Below are 13144 nucleotides of genomic sequence, written 5' to 3'. Positions count from 1 at the left end.
CTGGTTGGTGGGCAACAGTACGTGTACGTAGACATAGCTTGGACTTGTTTGCAAATCTAACCATGGGAAGGATTGATCTCTCCTTAGCAAAAATGACCGTTCTACGAGCCTGTGTAACAATAGGTTGTAAGCCGATTAAATACTGAAGTGAAGAAAAGATGAGAGAAGAGAGGATAAACATGTTATAAGCTTATAGCTAGTCGGTTTGGTATAAAAACCAAAAAACTCTTTGAGCCTTGTATTAATGACGAAGAGCTAACTAATATATGTGTGTTAAGAGATTACTATATATGTGGTAAGAGAAAACTGTAAAGAATTTTATAGTAGGCTTGCTGACTATATTAATAGCATTACATGTAAATTTACTGAGAAAGAGATCAGACGGGAGCAGCTAACAATGGTCAAGATGTCAGCAGAAAACGACGCTACATTTTGCAAGGTATCAAGCGTGCATGCTCTGTGAAGTAAAGAACCTGCAAAAGGCACATAAAGTATATTTTGTTTAGGAGTAACAACACATAAACTAAGCAAAGCTACTTTCCAATGATGGCCTTTGTTATGCTTCCAAACACAGTTTGTGTTCTTTTCGGTTGTATAACTTTTGACTAGCTTGTCAGCATTGTTCGGTATCAAGTAAGAAATTCTTGCTTATTTATTCATTTCAAAGTGATTGTGGGGGATTCAATATTCTCTTAAAATCAGTGTGCAATTTCAGTGTTCCGAGCAAAAGCTTAAATATAGAAGATTATGGCTCTCTTTGAAACAAAAGAAAATTAGATGGATGAATTTATTATGGGTATTAGATTCTCATCGTTTGCTCATTGGATTACCTAACCAAAAATAACAATTTTGAAATATAATTTTAGAATTGATTTTGATGGTTTTCCACTATATTATGTTTTTCTAGCATTGTCTTTTTAAACTGCAATAAATACATATATGTTTTTTTACCCACAAATTACTTCCAGTTGCTTCATTCATATTTCTATGGTTTATTATCCATAGCTCAACCAAGCAGAGCCATACAGATATTTCTCTATCTCCTTTTAAACAAACAAATATGTATATGTCAAATAATTCCTTTAAAATAGTTCAACTTGTAGAAATCATGAAGATAAAAATCCTTCTTGTATATATCAGTCTTACCAAGTCCAACATTTTTCCAATGCAGCATCTAAACAACACCACAATTCTTTTGCTTTTGTTACCATGTTCTCTACAATACTGTTCTTTGGTACAGAGATGTAGCACCATAATACAGTACTGTTTCTTTTGGAGGAATACATGGAACATAGCTAGCTGGTATACGTACAGTGATCATCTATTTTTCTGCTGAGTCAAAGATGTTGGTAGAGATATAAAAACTCGAATGAACAAGATGTGTATATACATGAATCTGTATGGAGTTAGCCGACAGAGCTGTCAAAGTACCAAAGGTTGCATCATGGCTATAGCAATTAGCAGCTACCAACACGATCAGAAATGGACCACATCGGATTCTCAGCTTGTAACAATGGCCAAGCCTTAGAACCTGAACCAACATACTAAAAAAACAATCCGTCTCCGATGTATTCTACTAACAGTAAAATTTAATCGATACCGTTCATTTATTTTTATCGGACAACTATAATTAAATTATATTACTAATAATATTAGGCATAGTAGAAATTTAAAGGATAATATCGTCCTTTTATTGTGATTTTTATCGCCTAAAAAACAAAATTACAAATACTACTAATCAATTAATTAATAAAGTATAAAAATATTATTTTTAATTAATGTCTGAGATTAGTTTACTGGTAGTATAATACTAACCATGGATCGGAGAGACCCCTCCAAAATTGGTTATGCTGAATTGCTGATGAAAGCTGGTATTGGATGTGAGGTCTTACCAGACCAGGCCGTTGTGTGAATTTGACAGGGTTTAAATGGATATCCGCCTCTGAAAATGGCTTGTACTGCTAAGTATGCAGTTGTCTCTTAAGTGTGGATTCTAATGATGATTATGGAATGATGTCTTGTTAGTTTAGAAAGTGATGTCTTGTTCATGGTATTTGATTTTTCAGTCCCTGCAGAGAAAGGTAATCAACATTTGTCAGGGGAAATTGTGGGCAAAATGACACGTATAACATGACCACGGAGGCTTAACAAAGCTCATTGGGAAGGAATTAATCCTAATAAAAAATACAATAGCAACAAAACAACCCTTACAATGTTCTAACAGAAAAGTTATGCTTTTGATTGGTCCCAATCAAGCTAAATCAAGATTATCATTGATGCATAAAACATGAGTACATGACAATAATCCTACCTAACAAGGTAGGATTATGAAACTTAATGAGGCTTTTGGACTGTGTTCATAAGCCGGTAACCCCGGTTAAAACTTTTCATTACCATCTGGCTTTAATGAAAAAGCTGGGCTGAATAAGCCTTTTATATATAAAAAAAACAATAATCCTACCTAGCTTTTTGAAACTTGGCAGCAAAATATATATCCAAGAAACAGAAAGAGAGAGAAATAGTGTCACCTCAGAAAGCAACTTTTATAAATAAAAATCCACTTGAACTACAAATCCACACTTGTCCCATCCTAAAAAGTTAACAACACCCCAATTCACCCAAAGACACCAGACACTATTTCAACAGCAACACACCATCCATCCACAGCCCAAAACCTCAAAAAGAAAAGATACAAACTTTATGCAAGAAAAGAGGGAAAATCCATCAAAAAGGGAGCAAAATTCAAGCATAAAATCCAACAAGACATCACATGTTTTTTATATAGAAATAAAAGAGAGAGAAAATCCATAAAACTGAGTAAAATTCAAGCATAAAATCCAACAAAGCATCACATGTTTTTTTCCTAGCAAAAAAATAAATTAAAAAAAGGGGGAATCACATGAGTTTATTATAATAGCAGTAGCCTCCATTGCGAAGGGAGCTAAAGGTCTCGCCTTTGCTGCTCACACTCGTCGCACTCTCTTGTCTCCACTCGCCGCGCCGCGCAATGCGCCTCCACCACCTCCTCCTCGCCGCCGCCGCCGTCCTCCTCGCCGCGGCAGGGACGGCGGCGGAGGCCGGCGACGCGGACGCGCTCCTCGCGGCGAAGGCGGCGCTCGACGACCCGACCGGCGCGCTCGCGTCGTGGACGAACACCACCGCCACCAGCGGCGGCGGCGCGTGCGCGTGGTCGGGCGTGACGTGCAACTCCCGCGGCGCGGTGGTGGGGCTGGACGTGTCCGGGCGCAACCTCTCCGGCGGCGTGCCGCCGTCGCTGTCCAGGCTCCAGCACCTGGCGCGGCTCGACCTCGCCGCGAACGCGCTGTCGGGTCCCATCCCGGCGTCGCTCGCCCGCCTCGCGCCGTTCCTCACCCACCTCAACCTCTCCAACAATGGCCTCAACGGCAGCTTCCCGCCGCAGCTCTCGCGCCTCCGCGCGCTCCGGGTGCTCGATCTCTACAACAACAACCTCACCGGCCCGCTCCCGCTCGAGGTGGTGGCGATGCCGCAGCTCCGCCACCTCCACCTCGGTGGCAACTTCTTCTCCGGGGGGATTCCGCCCGAGTACGGCACGTGGGGGAGGCTGCAGTACCTCGCCCTCTCCGGCAACGAGCTGTCCGGGAAGATACCGCCGGAGTTGGGCAACCTGACGAGCCTCAGGGAGCTTTACATCGGCTACTTCAACAGCTACTCCGGCGGGATACCGCCTGAGCTCGGCAACATGACTGACCTCGTCCGCCTCGACGCGGCCAACTGCGGCCTCTCCGGCGAGATCCCGCCGGAGCTGGGGAATCTCGCGAACCTTGACACCCTGTTCTTGCAGGTGAACGGCCTCACCGGCGGCATCCCGCCGGAGCTGGGGAGGCTCGTGAGCCTCAGCTCGCTGGACCTGTCGAACAACGCGCTCACCGGCGAGATCCCGGCGACGTTCGCGGGGCTCAAGAACCTCACCCTGCTCAACCTCTTCCGCAACAAGCTGAGGGGGGACATCCCCGAGCTCGTCGGCGACCTGCCCAGCCTCGAGGTGCTTCAGCTGTGGGAGAACAACTTCACCGGCGGCATCCCGCGCCGCCTCGGACGCAACGGCCGCTTCCAGCTGCTCGACCTCTCGTCGAACAGGCTCACCGGCACGCTCCCGCCGGACCTCTGCGCCGGCGGCAAGCTGGAGACGCTCATCGCGCTCGGCAACTCCCTCTTCGGCGCCATCCCGGACTCCCTCGGCAAATGCAAGTCGCTCACGCGCGTCCGCCTCGGCGACAACTACCTCAACGGCTCCATCCCGGAGGGTCTCTTCGAGCTCCCGAACCTCACGCAGGTGGAGCTGCAGGACAACCTCCTCTCCGGCGGCTTCCCGGCGGTGTCCGGCACCGGCGCGCCCAACCTTGGACAGATTAGCCTCTCCAACAACCAGCTCACCGGAGCATTGCCGGCGTTCATCGGGAGCTTCTCCGGGGTACAGAAACTGCTTCTTGATCAGAACGCGTTCACCGGCGCAATCCCGCCGGAGATTGGGCGGCTGCAGCAGCTCTCCAAGGCTGACCTTCGTGGCAATTTGTTCGACGGCGGCGTGCCGCCGGAGATTGGGAAATGCCGGCTGCTCACCTACCTGGACCTCAGTAGAAACAATCTCTCTGGGGAGATACCGCCGGCCATCTCCGGCATGCGGATACTGAACTATCTGAACCTGTCAAGGAACCAGCTCGACGGCGAGATTCCGGCCACCATCGCTGCAATGCAGAGCCTCACCGCCGTGGATTTCTCATACAACAACCTGTCTGGCCTCGTGCCGGCGACGGGGCAATTCAGCTACTTCAATGCGACGTCCTTCGTCGGCAACCCGGGATTGTGCGGCCCGTACCTCGGGCCATGCCATCCTGGTGCTGCTGGCACTGACCATGGTGGCCGCAGCCATGGTGGACTGTCCAATAGCTTGAAGCTGCTGATTGTCCTTGGCTTGCTTGCATTGTCCATTGCATTTGCTGCCATGGCGATCTTGAAGGCGCGGTCACTGAAGAAAGCCAGCGAGGCGCGTGCTTGGAAGCTAACCGCCTTCCAGCGCCTCGAATTCACCTGCGACGATGTGCTTGATAGTCTGAAGGAGGAGAACATTATTGGCAAAGGTGGAGCTGGGACTGTGTACAAGGGGACAATGCCAGATGGTGAGCATGTTGCGGTGAAGCGGCTTCCTGCGATGAGCCGTGGTTCTTCTCATGACCATGGGTTCTCTGCAGAGATTCAGACGCTTGGGAGGATCCGACATCGCTACATTGTGCGATTGCTCGGTTTCTGCTCGAACAATGAGACGAACCTACTGGTTTACGAGTACATGCCCAATGGCAGCCTGGGGGAGCTACTCCATGGCAAGAAGGGTGGCCATCTACACTGGGACACTCGGTACAAGATTGCTGTTGAGGCTGCCAAGGGGCTCTGCTATCTGCACCATGATTGCTCACCGTCGATTCTGCACCGTGACGTCAAATCAAACAACATTCTCCTTGATTCCGATTTCGAAGCGCATGTTGCGGATTTCGGTCTAGCCAAGTTCTTGCAGGACTCTGGCACATCAGAATGTATGTCTGCAATTGCTGGCTCTTATGGTTATATTGCTCCAGGTAAAAGATTAATCTTTGATTCATTTCTGCTGCCTGCATATATGAACTAAATTCTGTTGATTTTGATATACCACTATATGTTGCATCTGTTGTAGTCTTGTTTTAACTTGTTAAGAACTGTGGATTTACAGAGTATGCATATACACTTAAGGTCGATGAGAAGAGTGATGTCTACAGCTTCGGTGTTGTGCTCCTCGAGCTGATCACTGGAAAGAAGCCAGTAGGGGAGTTTGGGGACGGTGTCGACATTGTTCAGTGGGTCAAGACGATGACGGACTCGAACAAGGAACAGGTGATCAAGATCTTGGACCCTAGGCTCTCAACTGTTCCAGTGCATGAGGTCATGCACGTCTTCTATGTCGCGTTGCTTTGTGTCGAGGAGCAGAGCATGCAGCGACCGACGATGAGGGAGGTGGTGCAGATCCTCAGTGAACTTCCCAAGCCGGCATCAAAGCAAGGAGAGGAGCCTCCCAGTGGTGAAGGCGCTGTGCCTGATCTTGTAGTACCAGCTGAATCTGCAGAGGCCAATGAAGCCAAAGAACATCAACAGCAGCAGCAGCAGCAGGAGCAGCTGAATTCACCGTCTTCGCCACCTCCTGATCTCATCAGCATATGAAGAACTGTCAAACTGAAGTGTTACAGTACTTCAGTTTGTTTTGGTGAGATTTGGGTGTTTAATCTGGAATGCTTAGGGTGTGTGGTATGTAGGCCTTTGCATTTAGAGTGTGGAATTGTAGGCCACTGAATTTCTTGTGTGGCATGTATCTTCAGGTATTTGTGTTGTAAATATAAGCTCCTTAACCTCCAGTTTCCTGTTACAATCAAGAAACTCTGTAGGGAGTTAAGAGCTTAGTTATGCCCAGCTTTTTTAGTTCTTTCTCTTTTTTTTTTCCCTTTCAATGTGAGCACCAAAATGTCAAATGCTACCTCCATCCAATGTGACAGCATAACCTTTAACTGTGGAATTATGATTGTTAAGGTGTTCTGTTATCTGTACTTGAGTTTAAACTGCTGAAGTGAGCAGGTGTTGCATTCAAGAGTTGTACTTAACCTCAAGCCTTAAGGCAAAGAACAAAGGTACTCTCACATCTGGTGAACAAGCACCACTCATTCAGATATGGCCAGTAAATGCATATCATCCCTTGATCCTTGCTCCATACTGTATAGGATGCTTCCCATCAACTGTTCATAGGTACCCTGCTGATATAAATGCTTCTGTCCTTAAAATGACTTTGCTTTGTTAACTTAACTTACTGAAGATTATACTATGTTCATTCTCTTGCTAAATTCATACCATTCTACATTTTTACCAAGTAAATCACATGCCATTCATTCCGATGGATCATCAACATGAATGACTCCAGTAGCAATAACTGCACAAGGACCTGGGGCCAAATTCACAGTGAAACTTTACTAGAGGCAAACAGGTGTATTTTGTTTAGTAACAAACTGACAACTACCTACCAACCTGTGGTTGTATACTTGCAAGTCAGGATCAGGTCAGCACAGCAGCATGGGAGCAAAACTTAAAAGTGAAGTGAAAGCGAGAGGATTTTTTCTCCAGAGTAGCACACTCAGCATCTTGACTTGATCTGTTAATAGGTCAAAATGTGTGAGCTGTGAAGGATGTGCATGAGTCATGATAACATGGTTGATGCCAGCCTTCTCTCCCTCCAAAGTGGGCCCACATGTCATTGACTTTTCATAGTGGACAGCAGCTCTGCTGTTTCTTCAGAGAAGCCTAGGAGGCTCCAACTGCAACTCTACCTAAACCCTACTAATTGCCCATTTGGCATTTGCCTCCCGGGCCATAAAGTCCATGAACACATCCTTGAACTATCATGCTTCAACAGAAACAAATCAAACAATACTCCAGTTGGTGAAAATCCTTCAGCAAAGCATCAGTGCTGAACATTGAGATGAATTCAGTTTTTTCTGCAACCATTTGTTTGGAAAATTTTGGGATGATCTAAAGATGATGACACCCACATTGGTCACCAACACAATTTCATCAGCATCAGATCTTCCCGGGAACAGTCTCAAGGAAGCAGCAGCATGTGTTTAGCCCCGTACAACTGCTCTAATCTTATCCATCACTCAATCATTCAGACAAAAATATATGCAGACCAACAACTTGAGGGTCCTCTTGTTAAGTGGGTTCCTGATAGTATCTGTAGTTGCACAATTATCATGGTCCTTTCCAAGTTGATGCTCTTGTCGTCCTAAGAAGAAAACATGGCACTCCTACTGTAAGGTGACAAGAAATCTAACCAATATGCCTAAGCTATGTTGTCATCTTCAGAAAAAGCCTATGTTGGCAACACACCATCCATTTCCCACCAATCCTAGGATTGATGTTTATCTTATCTCCTAGGAGGTAAGACATCATTTACTATCAATTAAAATCTATTAAAGGCTATTGCTAAAGTATAATAAGGAATGCACAATTTTCCCCTTAATTTCCTATTAAAATAATAATTTTGTAAAAAGTTATGTTACAATTTTGATATAAAATATGGAATAGTAATCATAATTTTTTTAAAAAAAGTTTCATTTATAGTGAAAGTTTATTTCAAAAAACTTTGAATTACATAAATTTAGTTATGATATAATAGAAGTTTAACGCTTTAAGTACTTTTTGTTAGGACACTTTTTTGCACATTTACATTTAATTTGAATAATGTTGGATTTTATCTACGTTGAACTGGATTTTTACACTCCCACCTTTCGCTTATGCCTATGCTTATAAGCTAAAATTTAAATTTTTAATTTTAAGTTTGGAGTTGATTTCGGAGTTTTTTCATTGTAGTTTATTTTTTCAGCATTGGCTTTTAATCGCTAATAATACGTATATAAAAGTTTTTTTTCACAAATCATTTTTATTTGTAAATATGTCATCCAAACAATCACCCCCTTAAATTATCAAAAATTAAACTGACGTTGCTCACTTTTTGGTGAACGTTCCATGATTTAAGTAGCTAGATGACTAGGAGCATGGCTGTTAATTAGGAGTGATTATTATGGCCGGTAGTGAAGTTTACATTTTTAGCTATGATTAATCAATGCAAAAAGGTTTGATCTTTTTATTAGATGAAATGAGTCACTTATAATCGTTGGCCAGGATTTGTTATATGCTCATGGAAAACTATAAAAGACCGCTAATGTAGTATCCTCGATAGTATCCTGTATCCCATCCTTTTTTTTTCTATTTTGCATTAATTTGCGATGTCTTATAATAATGCTCTAATAAGTTCCGGTATATCTACCTTTTTCTAATTAAAACATAAGAGAATCATCCTCTTTTCACATTGATTGGGAGCAAAGGAGGTTGCCTCCTTGAAGGGAGTCCATGAATTAAACCTACTGAAAAGCCATTTCACCAACTGCCACATGGACACTTTACCGAGGAGCAAGCATGCATGTATGTGCATCGATCACTGGAATACTCGAATCACATCATTAACAATTTCATGTCCTTTGGAGCGACTCTTGATCAGCCAGCCAGGCCAAGATGTCAAGGCAAGAGATCATGGCTCACTGAACACGCACACACAGATCTTCGATTGCATATGTCCTGGAGTTTGGCAACAGCTATCATCAGAAGTTCAGAACAAGATAAGTTGGTCACACAGGCCACCAATCTACTTAATTCTCATCAGTCAACATCACACACTTGATACTACTGGTTTCTAATGCTTTTGTGGTGTCCAAGATTCAGCAATACATTTGTTAGATACTACACAGCTAATACAAATCAGTCTAAATGTTTTTCTTTTCTGTAAGTGTGTTTTGGACTGTCTGTTCCTGTAATCAATCCAGTGTTTTTGGGGAGAAAAAGGGGACCTTTTGGTGGTCCAAATCTGAAGTGTCTTTTGCAGTGGATGCTGCACATTAGAAAAAATTATGAATAATGGGGGACCATAGTGCAGGTTAATCACATGTAGCAGCTTGATCCTATAGTGTCATACTGTTGTTCTCTCCTCTTCTGCTCAGATGGATGAGAGGATAGAAACAATTTTTACAGGCTTGCAGCTCTGAATCATGTTTCTGAAAGAACTGAAGAATGCTTTTCTCACAAGCTCCTAGGTGCAGTGCTTGCATGCATGCCTTGCTGCATTTACAGCATCAAAAAAAGAGAGAGGCGAGCTATTATCTTACTTCTAGAATCTAGTAGGTGGATCACACAAATATGGTGTATAACTGTATGTTCTGGTCTTACCAGTGTTTTCAGTAATGGCTGACATTTGCATACCTGTAACTTCAGTCCAGTAAGACAGAACAAGGAAAATGTTTTTCTAAACTTTCATTTGTATCCCTTCGTTTTATATTATAAGACTTATAAATTTATTTATGCACTAACGAATCTAGACACATGTACATCCATACATAAATGAATCTAGAGGAATCTAAAAAGTCTTATCATATGGAACGGAGGGAATAGGTCTTTGTAAAATCTAATTTTAATCTGTAGATGAAGACCTTACAGATAAAAAATCAATAGTAATCTAAATAGTACCAATCCAACTAAGTCTTACTTTTGCCTTAAAATATATGGGTGGAAACTGAGGTGGTTATTGTTTGGCTTTTTTGGAAAAAAGTCAAATGGAATATTTGCAAACGAAAATTATTTTGTAAATAAAACTTTTATATATGTGTTTTTAGCGATCTAAAAACAAATACGCAAAAATATAATATAATAAAAAACCTCAAAATCAACTCTAAATTAAGATTTAAAATTTAAATTTTGACTTATAAATATAAGCAGCGAAAAGACGAGGGTGAAGAATTGACGTGCCATTGTTTCAGAGAAGCAGAGACAGATGCTAGTGGAATCAATCGATTCATCAGATACACACGACCAACCCTAATTATTACCTGGTTTTCAATATTTAACTGGATAAAATGACTAGAGAAATGCAGGTTAAACTAGAAGGCATTAAAAAAAGATATGTTTTTCCGCAGGTACAGTGTTGTTGCAGGCCACCCTGTGGTGCTTTTTGGAGGCAGTGATCAACTTACCTCAGCTGTCTGCACTGAGTTTACTGCATGCATAGATTCATAGCCAAAGTAGAATCCTGTTCCTGCTCCATCTTAACCATCCTATCCGGCTAATAGCACTCTGAAAATGTTTATTGACACATGTATAGTAACCATCATCTAAGCTAGATGATCTGAACAATACTGTTTCTCTGTAATGAAATGATGTTTGGTTGCTGAAAATGGTTTCTGTACTTCCCAGGACTGATGTAACCAACAATCTTAATGCGTTGTCCGAAGACTCGAGCTTTGGATTCTTCTTGAATGCAGTGAATTCAGAGCAAACATGTCTGTACTCCAACCTTCAGAGATGGGAATGGCACAGGAACAAAACTAAATGCAAGTCAACATGTTAGAATTCAGGATCAGAAATTCTTGCAGATCACAAGGTGTCAATTAGTGTGCTCTGGAATCCATTGAATTGATGCTAAGATGGACCACCCAAACTTGATTGAATTCGGTTCAGTAGCTCACACAAGCCTGGCACCCATGGTAGCACATGCAAGTTCAGGTGTGTTTCTGACAACTTGAACTGGACACCTTACTTTTGTTCATGGTAAGTTTCAAAATGTCCCAAATGGTACACTGTTAGTATTATTATTAATCTCAAACTTCGATCTCTTTTATGTTCCAAAAGAGAAAAAGCTATGATATTTGAGGAGGTGCATTTGAGACCCAAAACTGTTGAAGGTCCACAGATTCAGGAATGGCATATTTCTTAGCAGAGGCCCAGTGACTTGCATTCATGGGCCTTCCGAATCAGGGTATTTCTGCTACTTCCACTAAACATTTTTTTAGTAAAACAGGATCAGCCAGCTTGTAGCTTATTTGGGCCAATAAACACAGGCAAAATACAAGCCATGCAAAGCAAAACAGATAAGGTCAGATAGAGTTATCAAAAGATAACAAGCAGCAAAACCTGCAAAATGTATCAAATCAGAAGCTTGACAACGGAAAGAAATCAGTATGCATATTGTATCTACTCAGACTAATTAAGAAATCAGATAGACCATGAAAAATGATCACATCTTAGGTGACTGTATTTTTCATTTCAACAGGTCTCCAACTTCTTTGGAAAACTAGGAAGTAGGAATTACCAGGTCTTGTTTTCTTCCTCGGTTGTCAAATCAGTTTCAATTTTTTAATCGCAAAAAGAACAGCTTTTTTTTTTGTTCTGACTTCTGAATTCTTATATATTCTAAAACTCATGATTTAGTCCACACATTTCAGATTGACAATATCCAATTCCACTAGAATTTGACTAACCGGGTTAGTCACTATATATTCAAAAGGTAGCAGTCGCAGCACCATTAATTGAGCTGATATGAATGAAGAAACAAACATACAGCTGTTTTATAACGTTCTCTACTAATAATATAACTAGCCTAGATCGTTTATTTTTTAATCCAATATATCGGATCTATTTATACTACTATATCAACTACTGGTAATAAAATATTTTTTTCTATTGACAGAACTTTAAATCGATGGTTAAGATTCTTCTACCGATGATAATACTAGTATGATAATACTATCAGTACCAGTAGAGAGCACTTTAGCCATATAAGCACATGGTCAAAACTATGTGAATCAATATGCCATGGTCAAAAAGAGATTAGCAGCAAAAGCAAGAACAATACTAGTTTACTACAAACAACATGCCAGATTATTTCCTAACCAACTCACCAAAAGAGACTTTCATTAATTCCTACTTCCTGTCTGTCTTGTCTTGATATCGCAGCAATGGACAATAACAACTTTTTTGTCAAGCGTTTTTCCTGATCACCAACCTCGGTTTGTTGAACTGGCAAATAGCAACTGATCCTCTCAGTCATCCTGATGTGAGATAATTCAGAAGCATGTGTCTGCAAGCCAGGATGAAAGATCTGTCCAACATTCAGACTGCTTTAAGATCCCATGCGACAGGGGAATCTGATTCCACTAACGATTTACTGATCGCAACCATTTCATGCTCTGGGAAATTCAGTGGCCTGCAGTAATTCTAGCCATTTCGGCACAGCATGGACACATGGACAAGTCCAATTTGAAGTGCTTGGGAGATCTTTATTTGCACTGTCGATCGACTCATTCTCTGATCACATCAGATGCAAAAGTTTTCCTGTGCAGTGCGATTATGTGTCATCAGTGACATGCATATACCTTGTGGAAAATTGATTGGTTAGATGTCTGAAAATACAACCAACTATGCACATTTGGATATGCAGTTGGTACCTTGGTTAAAATCTGATTGAAAAGACAACTAAGTGCTGAGGGACAGCAAGGAAAATTGATTGGTCAGCAGTTTGAAAATACACCAACCACGCACATTTGGATCTTTAGTTGGTGAAAATATGATATGGAAAACATTGGAAGAAAAGAAAGGTTGGTGAAAAATATGATATGAAAAACATTGGAAAATGTAAAAGGGGAAAAATCATGCACATTTGGATCTTTAGTTGGTGAAAATATGATATGAAAAACATTGGAAGAAAAAA

At 41.9% G+C, this 13144-nt stretch overlaps 1 protein-coding gene across 1 annotated transcript; it reads left to right on the top strand.

Annotated features, from left to right (window-relative positions):
• The first annotated feature begins 2930 nt into the window (after positions 1-2930).
• On the top strand, positions 2931-6608 carry LOC102702576 (leucine-rich repeat receptor-like serine/threonine-protein kinase BAM1). The gene is made up of 2 exons (XM_006657366.2): positions 2931-5612; positions 5744-6608. Exons 1-2 carry the CDS (start codon positions 3008-3010, stop codon positions 6226-6228), a joined length of 3090 nt encoding a protein of 1029 aa, XP_006657429.2. The 5' UTR covers positions 2931-3007; the 3' UTR covers positions 6229-6608.
• Positions 6609-13144: the final 6536 nt, after the last annotated feature.

The sequence above is a fragment of the Oryza brachyantha genome, chromosome 7 (genome assembly GCF_000231095.2).
Source record: "Oryza brachyantha chromosome 7, ObraRS2, whole genome shotgun sequence".
Lineage (NCBI taxonomy): Eukaryota > Viridiplantae > Streptophyta > Magnoliopsida > Poales > Poaceae > Oryza > Oryza brachyantha.
The sequence above is the reverse complement of the archived record's forward strand: the minus strand, read 5'-3'. Positions and strand labels throughout refer to the sequence as shown.

Coding starts and splice junctions, on each gene's coding strand:
- LOC102702576 (XM_006657366.2), top strand. CDS start 3,008: ATGCGCCTCCACCACCTCCTCCTCGCCGCCGCCGCCGTCCTCCTCGCC. Junction 5,613..5,743: donor TTATGGTTATATTGCTCCAG/GTAAAAGATTAA, acceptor GTGGATTTACAG/AGTATGCATATACACTTAAG.